Raw genomic sequence first — 26,778 nt, 5'->3', positions numbered from 1 at the left:
AGTCAAAACTGCTAATTCTTCGGTTGAAATCGTTCTACTAATGGCCAAAAATTTATTCCTCCTAACATTGCGTTTTCAACTGTTACACACAATCAAATCTTGAACAAGATTACCACACTTTACGTACATATGAGTATAATTTGGACATTACTAGACCACTGACGGAATACACATATATGACTGTTTCTGAATCGAGCCTATTTCAACTGAAAAAAGAAAATAAAAGTATCCCAGCAAAGAAATCTTTCTTTCCAATAAATTCAAAATCGCACCGTTGCAGAGGGCTTCAGTTGAATAAATTAGTCATCAAAGACAGACAAATAGAACTTAAGTTGTTTTCAAAACGGATTTATGTTATGTGACTATAAAACCTAAAAGCAACTCCAATTTTATTTTGAATAACTAGAACGCATGCGCCCCTAAATTCAATCACCAACTAAACCAATTGTTACTTACTCTGCCCATTGTATCTAATCCACAAAATTATTATTAGTTAAAATTTTGTAAACCAGATAGTAACTGCACAAATCACAAACAACACCGATCGTAATCGTGATTTCCGATGATTCCATGATTGCAACCGTAATCATGGCATGTGGTTATGATTACAATCGTGTAATCACAAAATCACGCTCATTTCCGATTATAATCATGATTTTGCCCGATTCTGAATTAAAATATTTTGCTCGCCGCAGAAAAAAGCACAATTGTCATTTAATAAATTGCATACGCCTGCAGTTGTTTTCGACAAAATGAATTTAAAGTCGTTCCACGGGTTTTGCATGGCCTAAATCCTTTCAAATATAATGTACTGCATCGACACCCCCCTTTGTTGTTGCTATATCCCTAAAGCGAATATTTATAGGATGTATCCCCAAATCAATTCCATCAAATTTTTTCTTGAGCTAACATAATTTATTAGATAAATATTTATAATTGTAGACTACAAACTATAGTAATAGCGAAATAAAAAATTAAGAACGGCACTTTTCTCTGATTGGCGTTAATTCCGAAATTTGAACATTGACAAAATCAACTTTTTTTTGCGATGATTTTCCTTTTCCTTTAACTTACTAAAACAATAGAGGAAATAGATGCTTAACAAATTGGTATTGGGCCAATATGTATGTTTATAACAATTCAGTTACTAACATTTTCCGACTGTTGTTTTATGATAATAAAATCTGGATATTAACTGTTTACATGAACCACGTATTATGCAGGGAAAACTACTTGGCTCTCTACTTATTTCTATCTAGTCTTCTTCTGGTTCCAGGTCTGCGCTCCGTTGTTTTGCCTTTTCAACACAACTCAACACTTCATTTTCAAACCTCTTAGCAATGTCGGTATTCTTGAATCGTACAGCCAAACGTTCAACAACTGGTGGATTCTCTGCATAATTCATAGCCCCCCAACAATATGACTTTCCACTCGCATTCATGGGTTTTAGTTGAAAGTCTGCAGCGATTGCATGGTTGAGTACCAGCTTGTGGACTTGTTCGCGTCGCAACAATAGCCGATATGTACCTTTATCAGGATGATGTAATATTTTCACTTCACCGGTACCTGCAAAGATTGTTATAAGATTTTTCATAATATGAAAAAGGTACAGTATACTGCTTACCTCTTTCTTTCCACTCCTTGTTCGTTGTATCGAATCTATAAAGTACACCCCTTTCACCAAAAAGTTTTTCCTCCTCTTCTTCTCCCGTACTGACTGTTATCAACTTAGGCAATTCAATTACCGGATCGTAATGGGGATCGTATGAAGAGTCATCACCCTGACCGGCACCGTCTTCACTTGTGTTTACTTTTTCCTTACCATCATCCTTCCCTGACGTTAAAAATATGCTAAAATCACTTTTCTTCAATCCAATAAATCCACCAGGAGCATCACTTTTTCCCGCTATTTTAAAACCCGCCTGTGAATCGGCATTTGCTGCTAAACTCGCAAAACTCAACCCGGGATCATTTTTAAAGATTGGTTCGCTAAGATTTAATGGAGTTAAACCCTTTGGCTCATTTTCTTTGTTATTCGTCTGTGTGTTATTGTCATTAGTGATGTTACCAGTACTATCCGCCGCTTTCATTGTATTTTCACTATTTGCAACCGCACCAAATGCATTCCCGCCAAATATGCTACCACCTGTTGTTCCCCGATTACCAAATGCTGAGCCGAAACTATGGGTTGCAAATGTGAAGTTCGGCTTGCCATCAAATACTTGTTGAGTGCTATCTGCTTTGGAGGTAAGATTCAAACTGCCAAACAAATTGGCTTGGGAATCTGTTGTTGCCGTTGATTGTGAAGTAGTAATAGTATCAGAAATGGTCGCATAGGTGGACGATGGCAAGGCGGAATTATTAGTGCCTCCAAATATAGTTGCAGAGGAGATACTGCCTCCGAATATTGACTGAGTCGATGCAGACGAAGTAACCGTGTTCCCGAATGCGCATTGACCAAATATTGGCGTTGCCTTGTCTGTAAACAGAATATTAATAGCACCTCCTAATTCTAATGCATTTCATAAAGGCATTCATACCTAAATTTCCAAATGTCAGCGCGTTTCCAAATAGAAATCCACCTGACGAAAATTTGTTTTCGCCGCCTTCCCCTCCGGATGCAGGTTTGGATTCTCCCAGAGTGAAACTGAATTTGTCAAAGGCGTTCGATGCACTCGTTTTTGACGATGTATCCATACTATCTGGCGATGAAAACATATTAGCTGTTCCGAAAATATTCTTCGCGATTTGGTTATTTTCTGATTTCGGTGTTAGCTTCGGAGTTGTCAAAATGCTTTGCTTCAGGATAGGTTTGCTAGGTGTTTGCATATGCGGCATTACCAATGGGATCGGTTCTGAATTATCGACGAGTTCATTTTGATTACTATAGTCAGGGAATTTGAAGTTGTCAGGATCGCAGCCGCGACATCCTGGACACTTTTTAGACTCATCGTACTGGAAGAAGCTGTAAGGCAACTTGAGACGATCCGCCAACTTTATTAGATCGTCTGAAAGATCCGGATTCTCGGTCGATGCCGTTGTTCCCGATTCTAAAAGTGAATCTAGGTAAGATTATTTTACTCTTGTATAGTATACGTACTCACCATGCCCATCTGGCGCTCCCGAACCTTCTAGTGCTTTCTTGACAGCTTCCATGAAATCTTTCGCAATTTCCTTATTCTTGAATCGAATTGAGAACACTGTAGACTGGAATTCGCCCTCACTGAAGTCATTCGCTGCAAAGTGCCATGACTTCTCATCTTTTGGTTTGTATTCAATGTCCGGTGTTAATGCGTGATTCAAACAGATCTTATGGATTTTCTCCCTGCGCATAACAATCCGCAATTTTTTAGTATCCTTGTGTCGTAGGATTTTAACGTCTCCAATGCCACGTTCCTTCCATTCACCAGAAACAAACCTGTAGAGTTTTGCTCGATGGCAATATAGTTGCTCTTCGTCTTCTTCTCCAGTCACAACATCGACCTGAAAGACAACGAATACAGTTTCGTGTAGATTCTTGCCAGACTGAAGATATACAGTGCCTGGTCAAAAAATTAAAACACTTTACACTTGTAAATTTAATCTTTTCCTGAATTTGTCTGTCCCTTTTGCTTGGGTAGCATAGAATAATAATAATAATCGTTGGCGCAACAATCCATATTGGATCAGGTCCTTGAAATGTGTTACAGCACTTCATTCATGACCGTAACGGTAAACTACAGTAGTAAACTGTAGGAGGCAATGTAGTCAGCATTTGTGCTTCCCAATGTGAGGAACAATGATGCATGTCGATTCCGTGTGTACATAGTTAAAAATTCAATTGCCCTCTATTTTTTAATGGGCCATTTACACAAATCCTTTGAACTGGAAAAGGCTACATTGATAATAGTTAACCTCTTAAGTTTCACACTAAGAGTTCCATGGGAAGTAGCTCACCTACAACAGATACAAAAAAGTGCTGATGCGAAGTATATTTTTCATAAATATAATTTCAATGTTTCGCCGAATGTCAATTATTCTCGTTAATGATGACATCGACATTTTATTTCCATGGCTTAAAACGCAGTAAATTCGGGCGAAATTTATAAGTTTGAAATTGAAATAGTGTAAATTTGATACTGATACAGGGATTTCCATTAAATTGAGGGCGAATGCGCGATACTGTCCTCTATGCTGGTGCAAATCACACATCTTTGGCGTGGGAAAGAGAAGCAGGAATGCTCACTAAAACTTGCGGGGGTATACATGACGGAGAAGCTACCTAACATTCAGAGCGAAGTTCTACAATGGAACCAGAGGGGCGGCAATGCGGAATCCCTAGCGCCCCTTTTTATGTGACATATTCATGAACAAGATGATTTACATTCCAACGGTCTATTCCCAAAGATCTGGACAAGGTGTACATAGTATAGCCATAAGTTCTGTCAGTCGATGCGTATAGCGAGAAATGTTAGGCTGTCGTTTTTAGAACATTAGTTCGATACCGCGAAACAGCTGATGTGGTTGACAGGCCGCGAAAGGGGCGGCCGCGTTCCGTATGTCGTGCATGCTGTGCGTGAGCGTGTTCGTCGCAATCCTCTCCGCAAACAGAAACGAATGTCGACAGAAATGGGCGTTTCAACTCGCAGTATGAGTCATATTTTACGAGAAGTTCTCGGCCTCGTTGCGTACCGGCAGTCTGTAGCCATATGCTAACGCCAAAACTGAAGGAAATACGGCGAACTCGATGTGCTGCTCTTCTGCAACGATTTCCCGGTAAAAAATATCTAATTCCATTCTATTTTCTGATGAAAAAATTGTTACCATCGAGGAAAAATTCAACCGACAAAATGATCGAGTATATACTTACAATTGTTATAAAGCCAAAGAAAATGCTCTGCGAATCCAACGTCGTCACCATCCGACTTCTGTCATGGTATGGTGGGGCGTCTCATATCACGAAGTAACCGATATTTATTTATGTGAGACCGGCGTCAAAATCAATGCGAGAGTGTACGAAAAACATGTTAAGTGGATGTAGTCGAGTCGTTGAGCGAATGACTTTATAACCGCGGATGAATGGGCGTCAAGCAGCCAAGATCTGATTCCTCTGGACCACAACCTTTGGGTTAAGTTAAAGGAGACTGCCTGCGATCGAACTTATAACGATTTGGAGAGTTTGAAGGCCAGCATCGTGCGTGCAGCTCGAGAAATGCCGCTTCATACCGTGCGTGAAGCGATTGATGCATGGCCTCACAGAGTTCGGGTCTGTATAGCTATAAATTTAATGAATAAAGCTGCTAGCGGCAGCCATTTCGAATATTTTTTTTTTCCTTTGAAAGCTCTATGTTTCCCTTTTCTAGGGGTGTACTTTTCGATTGATTTGGTTTATTATTTCGTGAGAAATAAAGATTTGTTTGACTGACAGAACTTATGGCTATACTATGTATAGATGACATTTTCACCATTGTCCATGAATACAAAATAGAGGAAATGCTGGAAGCCCTGAAGAAGGTATATCGGAACCAAGATTCACAATCTCATTTCTTCATTTAAGGAATCTCTTTTGATGTCTATAGAAAGCTTAGACACACGCAGCGAAAGATACCTGAGAATGAGAATTCGATCCACTGACATTCACATAAAATGGCTCCTTTCCATGCCATAAAAGGAGGAACAGATTTCTGGTTCATGGATATCGAAGATGCCTTCAATTATACCTGATTCGTGGTAAGAGAGCATGGAATTGATCCGGTACTAATCAGTTGGATTCTTCACATGCTGGAGAGGAGAAAAATCCACATACAGGTCGGCCAAGAGTGTATTGAGGCAGGATATCTTGAGGACTGCCCCAGAGTTAGGTTCTCTCTCCACTGTTGAGCTCCTGGAAGTGGATATCTGCTATGACTCCTGGAAGACATAAAGGTCTTCGTACAAACGTTTGTGGACGATATAGCCGTGATAATTACCGACTAGTTTGCTTACACAGTATGACTTTGCATGAAATCACACAGCCATAAAAATGTCCATAAAATTCTCGTTCACAGCCTAAACGAACATGACATCCACGCTCACATCCCAAACAAACATGTCTGGCTGGCTGGCCGAACTATTTTTCATTCGATGACTGGCCGCCTGAACAGTCAATTGCATCGAGTCCACGTTACGGCCGCCGGCCAAATACGGACTCTTCAGGTGTAACTAAACATGGATGGCGGCCTTACGAGTAACGTTTTTCAGCGTCTAACAAGGAATGAGATGATCCTGGACTTTCGACGCAGGCTTGATGCTCTGGACGATGCTGTCTTGGATATAGATTGGTGGATCTTGACTGGGGATGACTTGAATGAAGCATACTCCGGCTCCAGGGAAACAAATATACGAAATGGTGGCGAGAACACCGAATCCACCCCAACGTTCCCGAGCCCAACGGAAACTTTACTTCCGAATCACTGGTGTCGCTAGTAGACGGGTGGTCGCGTCCTGAAACGCTTCTCGGCAAGCAACGCCACCTCTTGATATGCACCAGTCCGGGGATCTCCTTGGGGGTTGGACGTCGCAAAGGTGAACACTGGAAGATTTGTAGAAGCTCTGCGGCAGATGAAACTGCGCTCGAGGGCACCACGGGGAGTGGTGGCACTACAGTTGACACTGTCGCAAATTCAATTATAAACCTAATATTTACAGTCGCTGCTGGTAAGGCCTATCCGACGAGGTGAACAAGGATCCATGGAAATTTTATTATAAACTGGTAACCCGAAAAATTGGAGTTTTGAGGAAACTCTGTTTGTTATTGGTGGGTTATGATGGTGTATGATTAAAAACTATTTACGTTGTCCTCAAAAATTGATCATCGTATGTGAAATCTTATTCGGATATGAAGCAAAATCAAGTCAAACATGCACATGAGAACTTACCTTATCGGGCAATGGGATAACTGGCGTGAAATAAGTATTATTTTCTTCCTCTTCAACGTTGTCGTCATCATCGTCTACACCAGAAAGATTTTTCGCAGGACTTTTTGCCTTCCCCGGTGACTTTGGTGCGAATGTAAAATTGAACTGCTCTTTTTCTAATTTAAATTCATTTTGACCAAAACCATCACTGTTGGTAATTGCCTTTTGACTTGAATTCACAGTTGATTTGGAAGTGGTTAGTTTTGAATTCGAATTATCATTTTTCACATCAAAAATGGAAAACGGGGAAAGTGTAAATGAGGCTCTTCCATCAGAATTAGTCGAAAAAACATTCTTTGTAGAGGCAGTAGGTGTTACGGCTCCAAATATGAAACCACTGCTAGTAACCAGATCGAACGGATTTCTATTAGTTGAAGGTGCCTCAATAGTTGCTACTGTTGAGACACTATTTATTGCAGCGGAAGATGCAGCATTTTTTGTAAGGTCTACAGCTGCAGTGGGGGCAAAACCGAATTGGAATTTCGGAGCATTGGCACTTGGGGCGAATATATTGTTAACTGGTTCCTTTTTGGGAACAGTATCATCCTTTGGTGATTCGCATGCACTGCAATAAAGCGCACTAGATTCGTTTGATACATAACAGGACTGACAAGACCAAGAACCGGCTTTTGGTTTGAATTTATCTCCGAAGCCTTCTACAGGTGGTTTCGTCGAATCTGGTTGCATCTGCGCATTTGTTATTGTTCCGAATCCGAAGGTAAACGTATTTTTAGCTGGAGCGTTGAACGCTCCGAACGAAGATTTCTTTGGCACGGTATCATCCTTGGGTCCTTCACAGGCTACACAATACAGAGTGTCCGCGTTGTTTGAAATATAACATGAATTGCAGGACCAAGAACCTGGTTTCGATTTGAACTTATCACCAAAACCTGTTTCAGATTCGACTCCTTTTTTATCCGTCGAGTCTTTTCCTTTGATTTCGTTTGACTTAGGTGTTTCGTTTTGGTGCCCTGTAAAATTAACATAAGTTTTACTGGTAATATTCATTAAAATATTTTTAATGTTTTATTTATTCTAATTTTAATCATTTAAAACGTATTGCCTTCATTCGCAAGCGTCACTTTAAAGTCTTTATACCGAAAATCCCACTTTCTTTGAAAATACCACAATCTACTACTACGTAAAAAATTGAGTCGAAACAATACGACAAACTATTGGGTGGGACACCTCATTGGGAACAGATTTTATGAAAATTTATATTGAATACAAAATTTGACTTTAAGTTCGATATTTGAAGTGCTTAACAGCAAACAATACTAACCTTCCGCTCCGCCTTCGGTCATCCTCTCTTGGGCCTTCAATATCGCATTATGAAATTCTTTACAGATATCCGCCGTTTTGAACCGTATCGCCAGAACTACGGATTGCAATTCATTCTCCGAATAGTCTTGACCAACCCACGTTAATGCATTTGTTGAGTTCTGTGCATTTTGGAAAACTGTGTCCTTCATCAACCGTTGATTACAGCACAATTTGAAAATTTGTTCGCGACGCATTACCAGTCGTACACGGTTAACATCATTCTTATCAACCAAAATCTTCATAATGCCGATACCGCGCTCCTTCCATTCGCCCGTTGATTTGTCGAATCGCAACAGCTTTGCACGATGCTCAAAGAGAACATCTTCGTTCTCTTCACCCGTCTGTACTTCAACAAGATCAGGGAGTGGAATAACTGGCTTGAATTCTGCGGTGGGGACATAGTCGTCGTCGGCATCTGCTTCAGCGGTGTTTGATTTATTCGCAACTTGCACTGGTGCCGAAGCGGGCGATTTTTGTTCTGTTACAGATTGCATTGTCTTAGAGAATATATTAGCAAACGGTGAATCAGTTTTAGTTCCCGCGGTGGCAGAGAAGGTAAAGCTGGCGAATGGGGATGGTTTGCTAGTTTCCGGTTGTTTCGCGTCCTTCGCGGCAGCGTCGCTATTCGAAAAACCAAAATTCAGTTTGCCAAACACCGAACTTGGAGCGTTGGTTGTAGCATCCTTATTGGAATCAACTGTTGTCGAAGAAACACTACTTTTAGGCTCAGATTTGGGCGTTGAGGTGTTAGTTTTCGAAAAGTTGAAAGTGGATGATTTCGATAAGCCGAATGCTGTCGGAATGGAAATCGCATCCTTTGAGTGCGTGACTTCCAGCCCCGACTTCTCTCCCGGAGGTGCACCTGTGCTTGGCTGGTTATCTTTCTTCCTCAATTCTTCTTGAGCCTGCAAGAATACCTTTTGGAACTCCTTAGCTGTTTCTACCTGCTTAAATCGAACACAAAGTTTCTCTCTTTTCATTACTTCATCGGCGAAGTCATCCACACACCAAATAAAGCTTTTTTCATCACCCTTAGCTTGCATCAGTTTCAGTTCTGGTGTGAGATAATGATTTGCACACATTTTATGAGTCTGCTCACGTCTCATAAGAATCCGTATTTTACCATCATTTTTGCTTTTCAATATTTTAATATCACCAATTCCACGTTCTTTCCATTCCTTTTCAATAAGCCGCAAAAGTTTCCCTCTGGAACAGAACATAACATCCTCATCTTCCTCGCCTGTTTTCACTTCAATTTCATCAGGAAGTGGGATGACAGGCTGGAATTCCACTTGAGGCTCATATTCGGTTTCACCACTTTTATTATAAACATCACTACCTGCACTTTCATTCAACTTCTCCCCTGGCTTTAGTTCGGTAATGCTGGCCTTCGGTGGAGCAAATGAAATTCCACCTGTAAGGGTTGGCGTTGCTGTAGAACCTCCGGTGGTAGTTAAGGTTGCAGCACTACTTCCTGAAACTGTCGTGGCTAAATTGAATTTTTGTTGCATCCGAGCACCACTCCAGTCACTAGGAACTACACTCGGTTTAATATGGTGTGGCGGAATTGTTACACTCAGCGTGGATTGGGTCGAGACCACTGTATGTGCAGGTAATGGATCAGAGCTAGTTATTACCACATTAACAGGTGGTGCTTTCTCTATGGGAACATTCAAAGGACGATTCCACATTCCACTGGTGTTATTTGAAGGCTGTGCAGCCGATTTTTCTACAGTGATTTTATCACCACTTTGTTGGACATTTGGCATGGTAGCCGTCAAACTCAAAATATCGTATAGGCTTGGATTACTTTCGGCTTGCGATGTTAGGGGCTGCTGTTGTTGATGCTGAGATGATTGCATCCCCAAACTCATTACGCCTGGTGGCATTACAATTTGAGAATAATAATTGAAAGGATAATTAGAATTGTATGGAGGCGTATTATATACGTTTGAAGCTGTTCCTGGTGTATTATATTGATGATGTTGTTGATTGACAAAATTGTTTGGTAGATTTCCTGCAATTGGGTTGTATAAGGGGCTGTTATAAATGTTAGCTGCTGGCTGAATTTGTGGATTATGCAGCATACTTGGCGGAGCTTGATTCAATAACGCATTTGGAGTTTGCATGCGTTGTTGAGGAGTAGTTTGTTGCTGCTGCTGGTTGTACTGAGACAGCATTACTTGTTGCAAGTCGTCCCCTATAATATATAGATCATCAAAGACCCTGGTCGCATCATCACGACTAGGAGGGCCACTTTTTTTCTTCATATTCTCTTCAAGCATAAATACCCTTTCTTTAATCTCTGACAATTCTGGTTTTATACTATCAACTATTTCCTCCTTCACAAATGTTAGAGTGTTCATCATTTGTTTGATGAGATTTTCAAGTTCTGTTGTCTTCGAAACTAAGATGGATGCTTGTAAGTCTCTCTGGGTTCTACTTGTGTTGAATGACTCATTGAAAAACTCTTCCCTGTTCTCAATATCGTTTAGGTGTTCGTTGTTTGACAGTGTATCGTTGTACTGCGTTCGCTTCATCTCGCTCTGCACTATTGATTTAAGTGGATGGTTTTTGTCATTCGAGAAGCTTAAGAGCTGTAAGGTTTGGTCTAAGCAATCCTTAGCTTTATCCGAATAAAACTTCTTAGTTTTTTTCGGCGTTTTGTTTGATTCATCTAACTTACGATATGCTTCAGCTTGGTAATACGTCGCGTAAGGTAGTTGAATTCCAGCAAATTCCTCGATGCACTCCTCATAGTCTCCTGCCTTGAAGTACCGTGCCGCCAGCATTGATACTGCTTCCTCTGCAAGACTGTTCATCTCCCTTTCAATAGCAGCATTGTTTCCATTGGCAAACTTGAATAGTTTCCGGAAAGGTTCCAGAACCCCTTTATTATGAAGCTTCAGCATCATCAGCCCATACTTATACAAAGTAATTGCACGAGCTTCCAAAAATGTTTTTTCTATTGGTTTGCTCGCATCTTGCGCTCTAGTTCCGAACATTTTCCCTAATCGTAGAATAATTATCAAATCCATCTTCGGCCCGCTAATACCACGAACTGCTTCGATTCCATACTGTAATGTTGCCCGCAACTCCGCCAGGTTATCGCCTGTTAAATTTTTATATACTTGATACGCGGCCTTCCACCAATTCGATTGGGATTCAGTGCATAAATTCGAAAAAACATTAGCAAACGGGAGAATGCGTGGTTTGCCAACATTTTTTGCGTTATAACTTTCGTGTTGAATCCGTTCCACTTCGAAGGATCTTTTTGTTTGAATAGTAGCTGCGCAAAGAAATGTTTCCATATCGAGTCTGGTCAACGATTCTGCCCCGCAGAACGCAAGGTTTTGCGTTGAAAAATTCAGTCCACTGAAATAGTTACATCTTACGTCACATAAACTATCCATTCCTAAACAGAGGTAGACCATATGCTGCAATGATTGCGGGCGCAAGTATTGGGCGATTTCCTCGTACGCTTCAATTTCAGAACGCTTGGGGAGTTCGTAAATAGGTTCAGCCAATTGTTCATTAACAACAAGATACGATGATTGGATTTTAATTAACTGATCACTGTTTGGAAATAATGTTCGGAAAAGCTTAGTCCGCCAAGTGTTATCAGAGCACTGTTGGCGAATTTGAGATAAAATATCATCGGCACTTGACCACGAATTTTGGTCTGATATCACATTATGAACTTGTGAAGACAGCGAACCGCCGTCTTTATTGTTATCAATGCAGGAGAGTATTGTGCGGCCGGCCTGGAATACAAATGAAAGAACAGGTCATTTCGTTTTGCCATGCCGCGACAACGTCTTAATAAATCGACTTCACTAGTTTAAGCCTGGTTCAAAATATCTAATCTAAGACCCAACCTTGATTGTTAGAATGCGTATGGAAAATTAATTTACTGACCTGTGCACATCGAAAAGCTCCTTCGCGATTCCATGTTTGTATTAATTGTCGTACTTTCTCACCGCTGTGCTTTAACCACGATTCCTTCGTATCCGATGTCCCACAGTGGAAAGCAAAAAACAACATTGGTAAGGAGGTTTTTGTAGCTTCCCGCCAATGGTTTTTGTTTTGAACTTGTTCACGACGGAAAATAAGCGCCGCTGCATGAAGACATAATTGTCCTCGAAAATGGTACAAGAATTGTGCCGCCAATTCTTTTTGCTGGGCCGCGTCTGATACGCACTTAGCAGCTTCGAAAAGATGTTGATCGAAAGTGAATAGCAGATTAGCAATGTCCGTAGTTCCTCCATTCGAGAGTGCGTTGTTGTTCATATTAGCGAAACTTAAATCCACTTGTCGTTCGATGCAGATCATTGAGAGCAACCAATAATCCCACGACTTCTTCGAGCTGGGAAGCTGCCGATATTTGCTCAATGCTAGCCAAACGATATTATACCAGTCAATGCAGTTCAGGAATAAATTATGATTATTCATTTCCAGGTCGTAAGCATATTTAAATGCCTCAAGCACTTTATTTTGCTCGATGAAATGTTTTACCATTCTCACTCTTAGATTTGGATCAGTGGGCTTCGATGAGATCTCCTTCAGAATTAATGACTCGATTTCCGTAGTTTCCAGACTGCTTTTATTGAGCAACTTCAATCGAAGGCTGAACACAGCATTGTCCTGAACATTTTCAGATTCAGCTAAATCACACCAAAACTTGGCTTTATTCAAACTCGTGGAGCTTTCATCAGATAAGAGCATTTTGCAGACTTCAATTAGCAGATCTGGTTGTTTAGGATCCAAATCGAGCGAACGTTGAAACGCTTCCAGCGCTTTATCGGGCTTTTTCAGTTGAAGAAGGCATTGGCCAAGAAGTCTATGCGCGGGAGCATATCCTTCATTCGCGCTAATATAGGTTGATACGTAATGTTGAGCTGTGGCATATTCTTGAATTTTAAAATATAATTTGGCGATTGTGAACCCACGTAAATTTTTCTGGAAAAAAATGATAGATGCTTGAATTAATTGAAAATTTAACAGATTTTTAAATATTTAAAACGGTAAATCCTGAACAATAAAAACTATAAATAACTAATATTTCTTCGCTAAAAATCGTAATAAGTTGCTTATGTCAAGCGCAAGAGCATTTATATACCTCATACAAGAACCGTGGGTTGTTGGTGGGGTAGTCAGGGGCCTTAATTTCCAACATGCTGACCTGTTTTATGCCAATGGAAGTAACCGACCCCGCTCCTGCATAAGATCGGCTAAAGGATCATCACTTACTTGAGGCAACCTCAAAGCTAAGCGGATACTGGTTGAAGAACGTAGCCAGAAACGGGGTTATTTACGTCTACAGAACGGGAGGTGCGCGAAAGCGATGAAGAAACGGCAAACCAGTTGCTTAAAGTGCACTTTCCAGGCAGCATCCAAAATCTAATCTCGGGGCCAGCAGGTGTATACAGTCCTCAACCGAGAGACTGGAGTCTGGCATACAAAGTAGTATCACTGGAGAGAATAAAATGGGCATTTAACTCGTCCCATAGATACAAGTCTGTAGGTCCGAATGACATCATTGCACGCTCTGGGCCTGCATATTCGGAATATATATAGCGCTTATATTCCAATCAACTGGTATGATGTGAAGGTGCTATCCATTATAAAACCAGGGAAACCAGGGAAACCAGGGACCGATCAGTCTAACGTATTTTCTACTAAAAAGACTAGTACGATACTTAGGTCGGCCAGAAGTCTATTGAAGCAGGATGTTTTAGGGGATACCCACAGGGAGGGGTTCTCTTTCCACTGATATGGACTAGTTATGTTCACTAGGAACGTGAGGTTGGGCGGCTGGCACAAACAGTCAAGGAGTACATTTCGGCTCCAAGTTAACGTGGAGCCCATTTTGATGTATGCATGCATTGTCTGGTGGCCAAGATTGAACTTTGCTTTGCAGCCAATATGAGGAGACGGCCCTGCACTTTTTATGCAGCTGCCCGGCCTCCTCAGATCTCAGACGAAGACGCCTTGGAAAGGTTTTCTTCAATGAAGAATATGCACACTCTCTGCCTCTGGAGAGTGCTCAAGTTCGCTAAAGCGTGCGAACGCCGTAGGCGGAAACCCATTGAGTAGGCGATTTACGGGGATAATACAATAGGCCTAACAATGACCTGATTGCTTGGAGCTGCGGTTGGCTTCAGAAACAAGTATTCCAAATTCGCAAGATCGGGGAAAAAAATTAACCAAATTGCTCGGTCCCTGGGGTGTTCGCACAAAAAAGTTCAAAACGCGATTAAACACTACCAGGAAAGTAAAAGTTTTGCCAATTCAAGACGTTGTTGGCCAAAAAACACTGCAGAAAGCGAATACGCTCTATATTCATCAATCATTGTACGACCCTTTAGGTATTTCCACTCAAATAAGAGCCGCAATGCAAGAAGTGATGGTGTAAACATTTCTGCCAGAACCATTTGAAAAACAAATTACACACGGTAACCGGAAAATGTCAGCGTTCGTCAGGAGTGACTCTTCTCTTTCTTTTGGGGATTCAGTAATTTGCGGTGACAAACCAAATTATGCAGTCCTGATAGCAGAACTTTTGTGCCACGTCCTCTCAATAAGAAGTTGGAGCCTAGGTACATCAGGAAGTCGGTGAAATTTGCTTGCGCTAGTGTTATGATATAGAGTTGTTTCAGCAAACATGGAGCCGGGTTTGTTGTCAAGGGGAAACTTTTAACATACCGGAATTTGCTGTGTTCATTGAAAGGCAACTTTCCAGCAAGACAACGCGATATATCATAAGTCGTGATTTTTACAGCAAGAGCTCAAGGATGAGGCCATTTCAACCTTGAACTGGCCTGCATAAAGTCCGGGTTTAAATCTAACAGAAAATTTACGGACAATAATTAAGCGGGGAAGTCTCATCGAATATGGGTGAAAACAGAGCGCGAAAAACTGTTGGTCTTTATATAACCATGTTTTGTGGTAATTTCAAAAAAAGTGTATCTAACCAAATATCGAGTAAATAAATAATTTTAATTTAAAATTATTTCCATAATTTTTTCAAATTTATTAAATATTTTTTTTTTTCTTCATGTGCTTTGATAGCTTGATGCAGCTTTTTTAGCTTTATTTTTATAAAGAAAATTTTCCAAAATAAAGTATCAATAAAGAAAAATGTGGGAACTTTCAACCAAATTAATAAATATTTGCTATATGCATTTATTTTGTTTTTTAAGTCTTTAGGTGCACGTACCAGGGTGTGCTAATTAGTATGCCACCTCTGTATATTAATTTTTACAGAGTGTATTCAACTCTGTATAAGGTTTCCACCACACCATCGGAGCCATGCAGATTAAATTGTGAGAACAATACCTGTATTATTTTAGAAAAGGTTAAAAATAACTTGAATTATAAAAGTTTCCGATGTTTACCGTTTTCCACAGGGTAATATCCTTGTTATAATAGTCTTTACGGAGCTAAAGCCGTGGAACTTTTTATTTTACTTACTATGTGTAGCATTTTCCAGCTGTTCTGCCATGAAAATCATCATTGTTAAAGCAAATTTTCAACCGTTTCTACACAAACATCCTTTTCCATCTTTCACTCATCTGCCGTTAAGTAATATGTAATAAGGTGGCCAAAGGGTAGTAGAGGTCCCAGGGCGAAAAAGTGGTACCCAAGATGAAGCATAAAACCTGGGAAACGCCTGCTGAACTAATACCAACAGCTCGACTACCAAACTCTATCTTCACCGGCATGACAACGGAATAACGATTTGCGCATTTTCTCATGGAACGTGCACTCCCTGTGCAAAGATGGAACTGCAAAGCAGCTAGCCGATACCCTGTCCCAATATAGCGGTTGGACAGAGCCAGTTTCCTGGAAAAGAGTCGCTACACCATATATATAGTGACCATCCAGTAAACCATGTGCTCGGAGTAGGTTTCTTAGTCAGCCAAAATATTAGACCTGCTGTTATCGGCTTTGAAAACATAAGCGAACAGCTATGCACTCTGCGCTTGCGAGGCAAATTTAGAAATATAAGCCTAATTAATGAGCAGGCCCCTACAGAGGAGACTGCAGAGTCGGAGAAGGATACCTTCTACGAAGCAGTAGAACGAACTCTCGAAGCCTGTCCCAGATATGATATCAAAATCATACTTGGGGATTTTAACAGCTAAGTAGGGACGGAACCCGTATTCAGGCGATACGTCGGCTCCCATAGCTTACATCAAAATACAAATGGTAACGGACTGCGGATCAATTAGCAATGTCACACGAAATGGTTTTTGGAAATACCTGGTTTGCGCAGAAAGCGGTCCACAAACAAACGTGGGCCTCTCCAGAGGGGACCACTTTCACCACGTATTGATCGAACGCCGCCACCTCTTAGCGTTGATAAATGTCAGAACATATAGGGGGGCCAATATAGACTCGGATCACTATTTTGTTGGCATGGTGCTCCGAGCTCGAATAACAACACCGCTTAGAATCCCATCTGGCAATCAGGTGAGAGTTAACACTGAAGCAATCCACAACACAGCCCTCCGCAACACCTATAAGAGGAAAACTTATGCCGCAATAACCGCAGTCAACAGAGATCCTGGAGATGAAGCATCAACAAATGATCTTTACAATCATCTGAAGAACATTATCATAAATACGACCACAAACATACTTGGTCCCAGCCGCAAAAAGAGTCGGAACGGCTGCTTCGGCGATGAATGTAAGCTAGCAACGGAACGGAAGAATGCCGTACACCGAGTAATGTTGCATTCTCAGAGGACGCGGGCACGCGCGGAGACTTATTACGAACTCCGGCGAGCGGAGAAGCGACTTCATAGACGGAAAAAGAAAGGCTGGGAGAACCAGCAGGTCTGTGAACTCAAAAAGTGCAGGGAGCAAACCACACCAGGCCTCGGAAGTTTTACTAACAATTCAGCTGGATGAAGCCTTACACACCTCGATGCTCATCCTGCCGAGACAGAGAAATTTGATTTTCGACAGAATGGGCATATTGGAACGATGGGTTGAATACTTTGATGAACTACGAAGAACCAGAACATCGGCGAGTTGGAGATCCCGCCAACTGAAGACGACATAAGTCGCCAGGAGACAATGGAATTACAGCCGAAGTGGTTAAATATTGAGGCAATCAATTACACCAAATGATTCATCAACTTGTGCTCAAGGTGTGGAACAGCGAATCAATGCCTGACGACTGGCATAGAGGTATTATCTGTCTCATACATAAAAGGGGAAATATTACACTGTGCAGCCCCATACGCTCAGAACATCATTGGCCAATAACAAAGGGGCTTCATTCCAGGAAAATCAGCGACAGATTAGATTTTCTCTCTGCGGCAAGCGATGGAAAAACTGTTGGAATGTGGACATCAGTTGCAGCATCTTTTCATCGACTTTAAAGCCGCCTCTGACAGCATAGCCAGGGTAAAACCGTACACAGCCATGCGAGAATACAGTATCACGACGAAATTGATAAAACTCACTAGGCTGACTCTAACCAATGTGCGAGGCCAAATAAAAGCAGCAGGATCACTCTCCAGACCACCCGACATCAACAACGGCCTACGACAAGGGGATGCCCTATAATGCGTTCTCTTTAACCTGGCCCTGAAGAAAGTGATCCGTAATGGTGAGGTGGTGCGATCCTCTTTAAGGCCACCCAACTAATGGCCTATGCTGACTATATCGACATCATGGGAAGAACGACCCGAGACGTGCAAGCCGGCTTCATCCAGATCGAGCAGGCGATACGAGATCTTGGGCTACTCATCAATGAAAACAAGACAAAATATATGGTGGCATCGTCAGCAAACCAACCAACCAAAGATAGGAGACTACAGATTTGTGACCGTTGGTAATTTCTCCTATCTGGGGTCGAAAATCACAACCGATAACAGCTACGACCATGAAATCGGCGCACGGTTTTTGGCTTATAAAAACAGTTCCGCTCGAAATGTCTCACTATCGGGTCAATTTTTGGCCCCTGCATGAGGATGGACGATTCCGTAGCCTAGATAACGACGAAATCTATGAGCGATACCATGACTGTCTGGTTGTGGATAAAATCCAGCTCAATAGATTACGGTGGGCGGGTCACCTAATCCGTATGGATGAGGATAATCCAGCCCGGAAAGTCTATAAGGGCAATATCTATGGTAAAACAGCAGACGAGGAAAAACCTGCCTGAGATGGAGCGATGACGTAGGTCAGGATGCCAAACAGTTTTTAAGGATATCGAATTCGCGGATCTCGGCGAAAAACCGGGATGTCTGGAGTTTCTTATTAAGGCAGGCCTAGACCGGATACCGATTGTTGCGCCGTTGATGATGAATTTTTTTTCCAACTTCTTTTTAGAATAAGTCGTCTATCGTTATCATCGATTTTCCTCATCTGAACAGTTCTGCTCTTATTTTGAAAACTTATAATTTAATGCCCATAAACATGTTCAAAACATGGAGCACTCCCAGGAGTCCGATTATGTGTTTCATCAACTATATATCGAGCTTGTCAATTAAGATAATGCCGTCAGTATGTACCTTTCAATGTCTCGCTTTTCGAGGTTATAAAATTTGCAGTGTTTGTTTGGTTCTGAGAGGAGGACTTTTGTGAGTGTAGACTCAACCACTTATTTCAGGAAGCTCTTTCGCAGTTTTCGACAGCAGCATTAGTGAATGCTATTGACACTTCAATTGTCCGTTCCGGTCCTGACTTGGGCGACTGAATCCTGTTTTACCACATCCGAGGTATCATTTCGCTCCACGCCACCGTGACCGAGATATGACCCAGAATCGAACAAGACGTAGTTCAGATAAATAATACAAAATATGAAAAAAGAGGTAATCAATGAAGTTATTACTTTTTTCAACTAAAGAAATCGTAGGTGCAAGTCGCGTTATTTCGCACACATAGAAATTAGATTCGCACAAGTCAAGTCTCAAACCAAACGACATTTGTATTGACCCCTTCATAAACAGAAGGGGACAACCGGCATTGATATCGATAGCCTCGAAGAAGTCATCATCTGATTTTCGTAGCGATAGTGCCACCCAGAACAGGATTGGGCCACTCCGGGATGAGTGAATCCTGTTGTACCGTTCGATTTCTTTGCTATAAACTGTCCAGGGTCGATATTCTCTTGCCATTGACGAACATAACCTCAAAACAGATCATCCTGAAAAGAATGCTCGCGAACCGTCCAACAGTCGCCGGGAAACCGGTGTCTCCCGTCCGCGCCAAAAAACCTTCACCATAAACACATTCCCACCCATCGCCAACAATAGATCCAAATCACAAAGCGAAACGTCAAAGCGCTAGACAGGCGTCAGGTCATGGTTTGCGCACGGGAGCGTACAATATGACGACTAATTGCATAAAACCACATTCTCGATGCAAGTAAGCCAATTACTCCTAATTTCTATGTATCTTTCGCCCCCAAAGTATTTACCTCGTTCTCCGAATGCAATTTCGACAGTGCGGTCCGCACATGACGGTCGACATCCTTTTTCGTTTTGAACATTGTTTTTGCTCTGCGTCCTTCGCTTCGATCTTTTCCACAATTTCTGTCTCCGTTGATGCAAAACCTTCACCACTTTTCCGATAATGAATCGGACATGCAATGCGTTAACAAATAAACACACTTTGCTATTACTTTTTCTCGTAACTGAATCACAAATTAAAATTATTCCTCAGTTCACGTCGCTGACTGTACACACACGCAGTCAACCGCTTTGAATTTTCTGGTCAGTCAAGTGCAGGCGATCGGCTTCTCACTCGCAACATGAAGTCGCCGAACGTGACAGACAGCGCGAAACTGCGCGAATTGCCGGCAGTCGATATGAAGCTTCTGAATGTGGATTTTGGAGGACAGTGTGGGGGTTCCCGCCACAGTAATTTGTCGTGGAATGGGACGTAACTTGTGATTTGTGCACATTGTCGAATTATACGAGGAATTTCCCGTGTCGATTGTTTGGGAATGCCTTCGGTGAGCCTGATTCGAAGACCCTGCGTATGTCCAATCTCTCCAACTGACCAATAGATTATTAAAGAAGATTACAGATTCGATAATTCCTACACATTTTTCACTTGTCGCACAGCAGATTTCATATTTTTAGCATATATATTCCTTTGTGGAATCAAAAAGTCGTACGAATTTAACTTGAACAGTATCTAAATACCAAATATTTTCTACATATTGGTTATCCGTGGACACGAAAACGGTGGATATATTGTCCTCCCAATGGCGACAGTGATCAATTTCAACGTTCGTTAATACGCCTGTAAACAAACTGATCGCCTCAATTGTGGACCAATTGCTGTTGCTCAGTCAAATTACAGCAAGGATGCAACTGAGTTTGTATGTTTGTACCTTTAAACGAATTTATTCCTTTGTAAAAAGATCTTTCTTTCCTTATGCAGCTATCAAGCCAAATTCGAGATCAGAACTAACTTGATTCTTCTAGGATTTCGCCGATTTAGTGAAAGTATATCTTTTATGTCTGCCGTGCTCAACATATTTATTGAATTTAATATTATTTAGAGGAATCCTACGATAGATTAGTTCATTAAATGCAAACAATGATCTAAACTTGTTTTGAAGCTATAAACACTAGAGAATCTTTGTAACGGATTTGAATTAATGATGATCATCATCAACGGTGCAACAACCGGTATCCGGTCTAGGCCTGCCTTAATAAGGAACTCCAGACAACCCGGGTTTGCGCCGAGGTCCACCAATTCGATATCCCTAATGAGCAGCTGCTGTTAATTGCACGGAATGACATTCAAACTAGAAAAAGGCATACCAGTGGGAATGATTAGAGATTGGATTCGTGTGTGGGATTAATATCTAATATTTTAACCTCATCCTTCTCCCTAGGAAAGGGTAGATTAGAACTATTACAGGGCAAACAATTTCTGCGAAACCACAATTCATAATTGTAATCGTCCGCCGCTCCGTTGTGGAGCAGACAATCAGGAGATCGCGTTTTCCCAATATTGTACAGGAAACACTGAAAACCTTCATGCCCATTTAGAAGTTAGATAAGGAGGTAATTAATCTCACCATGCGTTCGGTTCAGCTACGAATCAAAATTGTTGATGGTTCTTGGCTCATTTTGTCAAGAGAGTTGCCACTCGGTAAGGGTGTGTTGACGTCCTTTTCGGGCAACCATAAATTTTCGCCTTTGCAGCTGGAGATAGCTTTACGCTCCTTAGCAAGGAGGGCAACGGGGATCACTCCTGCGATCACAATCACAGCCGGTTCTAAGACATTGCGATCAGCAAACGCTACTCGCAAAGTTCCCCGTCTAGGATACACCTCCTTGTCAAGGGCATCAGCCCAAACAAAAGGGATTAATTTGCTCCCATAAGAAGACGTCTCCTACTAGATATAGGGCTCCCGCCATTAGCCGACAAGGCCAAGATCCCAGTTGCAGCCCTGTTCGCAGCTGTTTTGACTTGCTCGAAGAAACTCATCTTCGAGTCGAACATTAAACCAAGGCATTTAACAACTAGTTTTGACTCTAGGTCGGGATACTCTTTCTGGTGAAAATGACTACTTCGGCTTTTTCCAGCGCCAGGCTGAAACAATGGGCACTCATCCATCCGTTTACCGGTTGCATCAATATGCTAAGTCTGCTTTGCGCGACTCTTCTGGCATGCCGAGTTTCAGCAGACTTTCGTCATATTCTCATCCTCCTCTAGCGTTTCATAGAGCAGGGAGCGGTTTTTCATATAAATCCCCAATATCGGCAATAGCTTGGCACGTGGAATGAGTTTCCTAATGTGCCTAGCATATCTGCCCATTTTACGGAATTGAAGGCATTTCTGTCATTAAGCGATATGAGGAGCTGTGCCTCGGCTCGATGAAGCGCGACATTCCACACGCAGATGAGCGCAGGGTTAGTGCATGCCGACAACTTTAAGCAAGAACAGGAAGTCGAACGCCGTCCGAAATCCAGATGACAGCGGTACCTGATAAGTCGAGATGCCATGAAGACGGGTCCCTGTTTCCCTATTGCTTGCTGATTAGCACTAGATCAGCCTGGTGCATGTTAATTTGGAGGATGCGGATCATGCTAGTCGCGCCCTAGCCCTTTATAATTCCGCTATAAAGATTGGACACTATCCCGAACCCCCAGTGTGTTCGACGCGCCACGATCCCTGCAGAGAACGCAACTTTTGCTTTGATTGCAGGTCTTCGCTTGGCGACATGAGCGGCATCTGCGGCATGCTGTTCTCCTGTCGGGTCCCTTGCAAGTTGCAGACGTGTGTCCATAGTCCAGATCCCTGTAGAACTTGATGGTGATTACCCCCATTCGTAGCCTGCATACTACCCATCCAATTTTGATTTTCCCGCTGCTAAGGAGTTTCTTCGCATATTGCTCGGGGACTTCCACCACAACGAGTTTCTGGCTTTAAGCATTTACAGAGATGATACCTGTTCGGGCATTGGTTACCTCCGGACATTCACGCTTTATGAACTGCTCCACTGCGACCTTTCAGTCAAGATCTCGGATTTCTAGAGAGCACATAGGCTCTCAACTAGCAACGAGAGCTTTTTCGCACCAGTAATCTCTTGACCGCTTCGCAGAACGTACTCTTGCTAGTCGTCCCCCCCCCCCCGATTACACTAAGGACTTCCGCAAATGGGCTGCCTTACATCGGCTTAATGAACAGAGCCAACTGTTTACTCGTAGTTCTCCTTCGTTTCTTCACCTTTTCTTTTACTGGCTTTTGGTTTGAAGCCTCCTTGTTTTTGGACAGAGGGTCTCTGGCGGCGTAGTCAATTGTTTCCTTTTATCCTTCTTTGCCTTCTTTTGTTGGGCCCTGGAAACTACTTGGATAAAGTCTCCTTCAGGCACGTCTTGCTCTTTCCGCTTTTTCCCCAGTTCGCTTCGCAGTAGGCTATCCGCGATGCGGTTGGCGCTTGCAGTGTTCTCAGCGGGAAGTGTGGCTTCCCACGCGTCTTAGGCTGCTCTCCACGTTTGCCTGTAGAAGGAGATGCGTCTTTCCTCTTTGACTCTAGCTACCGTTGACTGCACTTCCACTCAGTTCGCGTCCGAATCCATCTGCTCAGGACTAGCGATTCTGACTGAGCTTTTTTCTGGATACTACAAGGTATTGGAGTTGACGCCTCCGCCCCGTCAGTCGCGTCACTTAGTGAGGCTCCCTCTTTATTTGGGGGTCCCGGTGTCACATCAGGTATTCGGTGAACGACGCATTTTTGTGCTGCGCCCAAACACAGTAAGCTCTTCCTCTTTCCCTGATATTTCGTTGATTTTTTTTTGTGTTATTATGATTATTCTCCATGGAAATTTCGGAAAATTCGCGGATCGCTCTTCACCGAGACGCAGGTATGCTGCCAGCTAGGGGGTCAGGACTGTGTACTGGAGCACCTCAGGGAAGTCACTCCCCGTATCGTAAAAGACCCGTTAAAGTTGGGTTGATGATTTGAGCGTTGTGGAATACCGAGTTGGTAATCTGTATCTTGAACATACCGCCCACCAAGAACTGGATTCTTAGATACTTATTTCATTGTTGGCTGCTGGTTTTGAATCGTACTTTCTGAAGAATAGAAGGATAACGATACTATCTAAACTAATAACAATAGGTAAGCTTATTGAGAGATTGGATGCGTAAGAGTGAACTTCCCTCCATGTCGTGCTCTTGCCTAACTGCTGGTTTTTATACTGTTACGGATTTGCTTTTACGTACTTCTACCGCTGTCACCAATTGTTACGATTTCCTTTACGTAATCCCGTCGCTGTCACCAATTGTTCCGTGTTTAGCTATTCGTGCTCGTCACTAGTTACATTACTTGGTTTGCGTTGGCTCGTATCACTGGATTGCGCAGGACTAAACAAAAACCCGTTTTATAACTTTAATATAAGCGTTTATTATAAACACTAAATTATACAACCGTACTGTATAATTAACTATACAAAAATTTTTTAACTAGCATAATACGAAGTGTATTTATAACCGACGCGATCTGCTCTAAATCTGGAACCAAACTGACTTTGTGGGCGGATTTCCGGCCCTTTTATGCCTCGTGGAACATTCCAGAAAGGCATGTAAACACTTTCTTAGAAAACTACTTTGCGACAAGATCTTCCTCCCCACATTAAAGTCATCTGTTAACAATTACGATAATTATCGTAAATATTCGCCATACTGTTATACAATTTTGGTGTCCTGGCTAATTGTCATTACTACGATTTACATTGACGTCACACATAATTTTCAAAGTGATTTTCGTCACAATACACTCCTTGTACTAGCGTGGAGAAAGACCCTGTTGCTCCAGGGAGAGTCGATCTGTTAAGTGTAGGTACTGTTTCTACTGCCATTGATGAGTTGATCTTCTTCTTTTTCTTCAGCCTTTGTCCCGTTTACTAGCGGGGTCGGTCTTTCTTATCGTAAAGATTTTTGTAATGCCCGCTCTGGTGACAGCGATCGCTTTCGTTGCTTCACGGTGGGTATTTTTATAAATTTGCCAAATGGCCAGCGGTTTATTGTCGTGAAACGTGTGTTAGAGGCGTTTCTTTTCAGGGACCTTCATTTCAACATCGTTATTTCAAAGCCAAGTATCTCGGTTGGTGTACCGCTTATCTGGTTTGATAACCCCGCGGGTTGCCGAGGCCGCTTTGTGGATCGTATCTTTTATTTGATTCCACGTTTCTTCCACATTCGTAATGGGTGGTAATGGCGTAAGTGAGATCTTTTCTTCTTTCTTCTCACGAAATCGCCACCATTTAATGCGCGGCGGGCCAGTGCGTTCCTCACGCTGTTTTATCGGTGGCTTAACTCGCAGAAAGGCAATCAATGGCGGTGCGATAGTCTCATAGGGAACGGCTTTGCAATCAGTGACAGTGGTAAAATGTCGGCGACTTATGAGAATATGGTCGATTTGCGTTTTACTATTGCCACTATAAAATGTAGGAAAATGAGACAATCGTTTGGTGAACCATGTATTCATAAGTACAAACCCCTTTCTCCTATGGTATCTATTATCGTCTGCAAAGACAGCAGTCGCTGTCATCCGAGCGGACCATTACAAAAATGTTTACGATAAACTGGACACTCGCGATGGCGAGAGAGATTTCTATCGACTTGCTAGAAGCCGTAACGAACGTACACAGGATATCGAACACTTCTGTCGCGTTAATGACAAGAGCGGCACTTTGCTTACCAACCGTCGAGCCGCAACGAGTAGAAGGCGAGAATACTTCAAACATATTTCAACTGAAGAATTTGCTCATTCTCCACTTCCACAATCATTGCCGACATTTGGACCAGTTCCATCTGTCAGCGCAACTGGTGCTCAGAGGTGGCGGCGAGGAAGATGGGGCGGCAACCCTATCGGCCAAACCAAAACCAAGTGGCCGAGGAGAACCTCCATAGTGGTGGGACCGGAAGACGCTGTAATCACTTTGGTTTGCCGACCGTGATTCAGGAGGCGAATGCTTCAAAGGCCCAATCAGGGCGATCAGACCCGAGTCTGCACGGGGACTCATCTAAAGTGGCAAATTGGTCACGAAACCTTACCAGGGGTATACTGGTACCATGGGAACCGGGATAGCCCCTGGACTCTCATACTTCGGGTGAACTCCCGTTGTAAATGAGTACAGCTCGGTTATTTGCGGTTGGCCCCCCTAGTGTTAGTTTCATGGTGGTTGTGGTTATGCTCAAGCGAGAAGAGACCTTCGGGTCTCGACGTGGTGTTGCGTATCAACACGGGTGGCGTACTCCATAGTTCGGTAGAAATTTAGGTAATTCTTGCATCCACCAGTATGAATGCTAAGCCATGCACTTGGTATAGACTGGTACCGTTGTTGCTTGTCTCAGCGGGGCTCTGATTGTGGTCACAAAATCAATCCGTGTATTAAGAGGACCGTAGGATTAAGTCTCGCGACAGGTGCCTACGTAAAACACCATGGGCTTCACTGTCAGCGCAACTGAAGTTGAGGAGGCAATAAAACGAATGAAATCGGGGAAAACCACAGGACCTGACGACATCACATCTGAGCTCTGGAAAGCGAAGAGCTGGGACTCAACACTGTGGCTCAGTGAATTCTTTAATCGGGTTATTCTGGAAGGAAAAACACCATTTGACTGGCAAGAAAGTACCACTGTTCCAATAAGGGAAAAGAAAGGTGGTCTAGTAGAATGTTCAAGTTACCGTCCGATCCGGTTACTTTCCCATACCATGAAAATTTTTGAACGCATTCTTGACAACCGTATTCGCGAAATCGTTGAAATAACCGTAAATCAAGCCGGATTTGTCAAAAACTGCGGAACTACTGACGCAATACACGCTGCGCCGTTACTCATCGAGAAACATCGTGAGAAGCATCGCCGTTTTTACATTGCATTTCTGGATCTAGAGAAAGCGTTTGACCGTGTGCCACACGAACTCATCTGGTATGCTTTATGACAACCCTTAGTGCCAAAAGAACTCGTGCGCTGGGTTCAATTGTTCTACCACGATCCGAAAAGTAAACTTCGAAGCATGGCGGATGTATTA

The 26,778-nt window shown here is 42.4% G+C and overlaps 1 protein-coding gene across 1 annotated transcript; it reads right to left on the bottom strand.

Annotated features, from left to right (window-relative positions):
• Nucleotides 1-893: 893 nt before the first annotated feature.
• LOC119659826 (E3 SUMO-protein ligase RanBP2) lies at nucleotides 894-20,028 on the bottom strand. The gene is made up of 8 exons (XM_038068112.1): nucleotides 19,696-20,028; nucleotides 12,177-13,217; nucleotides 8,218-12,022; nucleotides 6,897-7,906; nucleotides 3,105-3,483; nucleotides 2,541-3,050; nucleotides 1,625-2,479; nucleotides 894-1,566 (listed from the first exon to the last, which is right to left on the bottom strand). The coding sequence occupies exons 1-8, from the start codon at nucleotides 19,765-19,767 to the stop codon at nucleotides 1,256-1,258; spliced, it is 7,983 nt and encodes a 2,660-aa protein (XP_037924040.1). The 5' UTR covers nucleotides 19,768-20,028; the 3' UTR covers nucleotides 894-1,255.
• Nucleotides 20,029-26,778: the final 6,750 nt, after the last annotated feature.

This window comes from Hermetia illucens, chromosome 6 (genome assembly GCF_905115235.1).
Source record: "Hermetia illucens chromosome 6, iHerIll2.2.curated.20191125, whole genome shotgun sequence".
Classification (NCBI taxonomy): Eukaryota; Metazoa; Arthropoda; class Insecta; order Diptera; family Stratiomyidae; genus Hermetia; species Hermetia illucens.
This window is presented reverse-complemented; position numbering and strand designations above follow the sequence as displayed.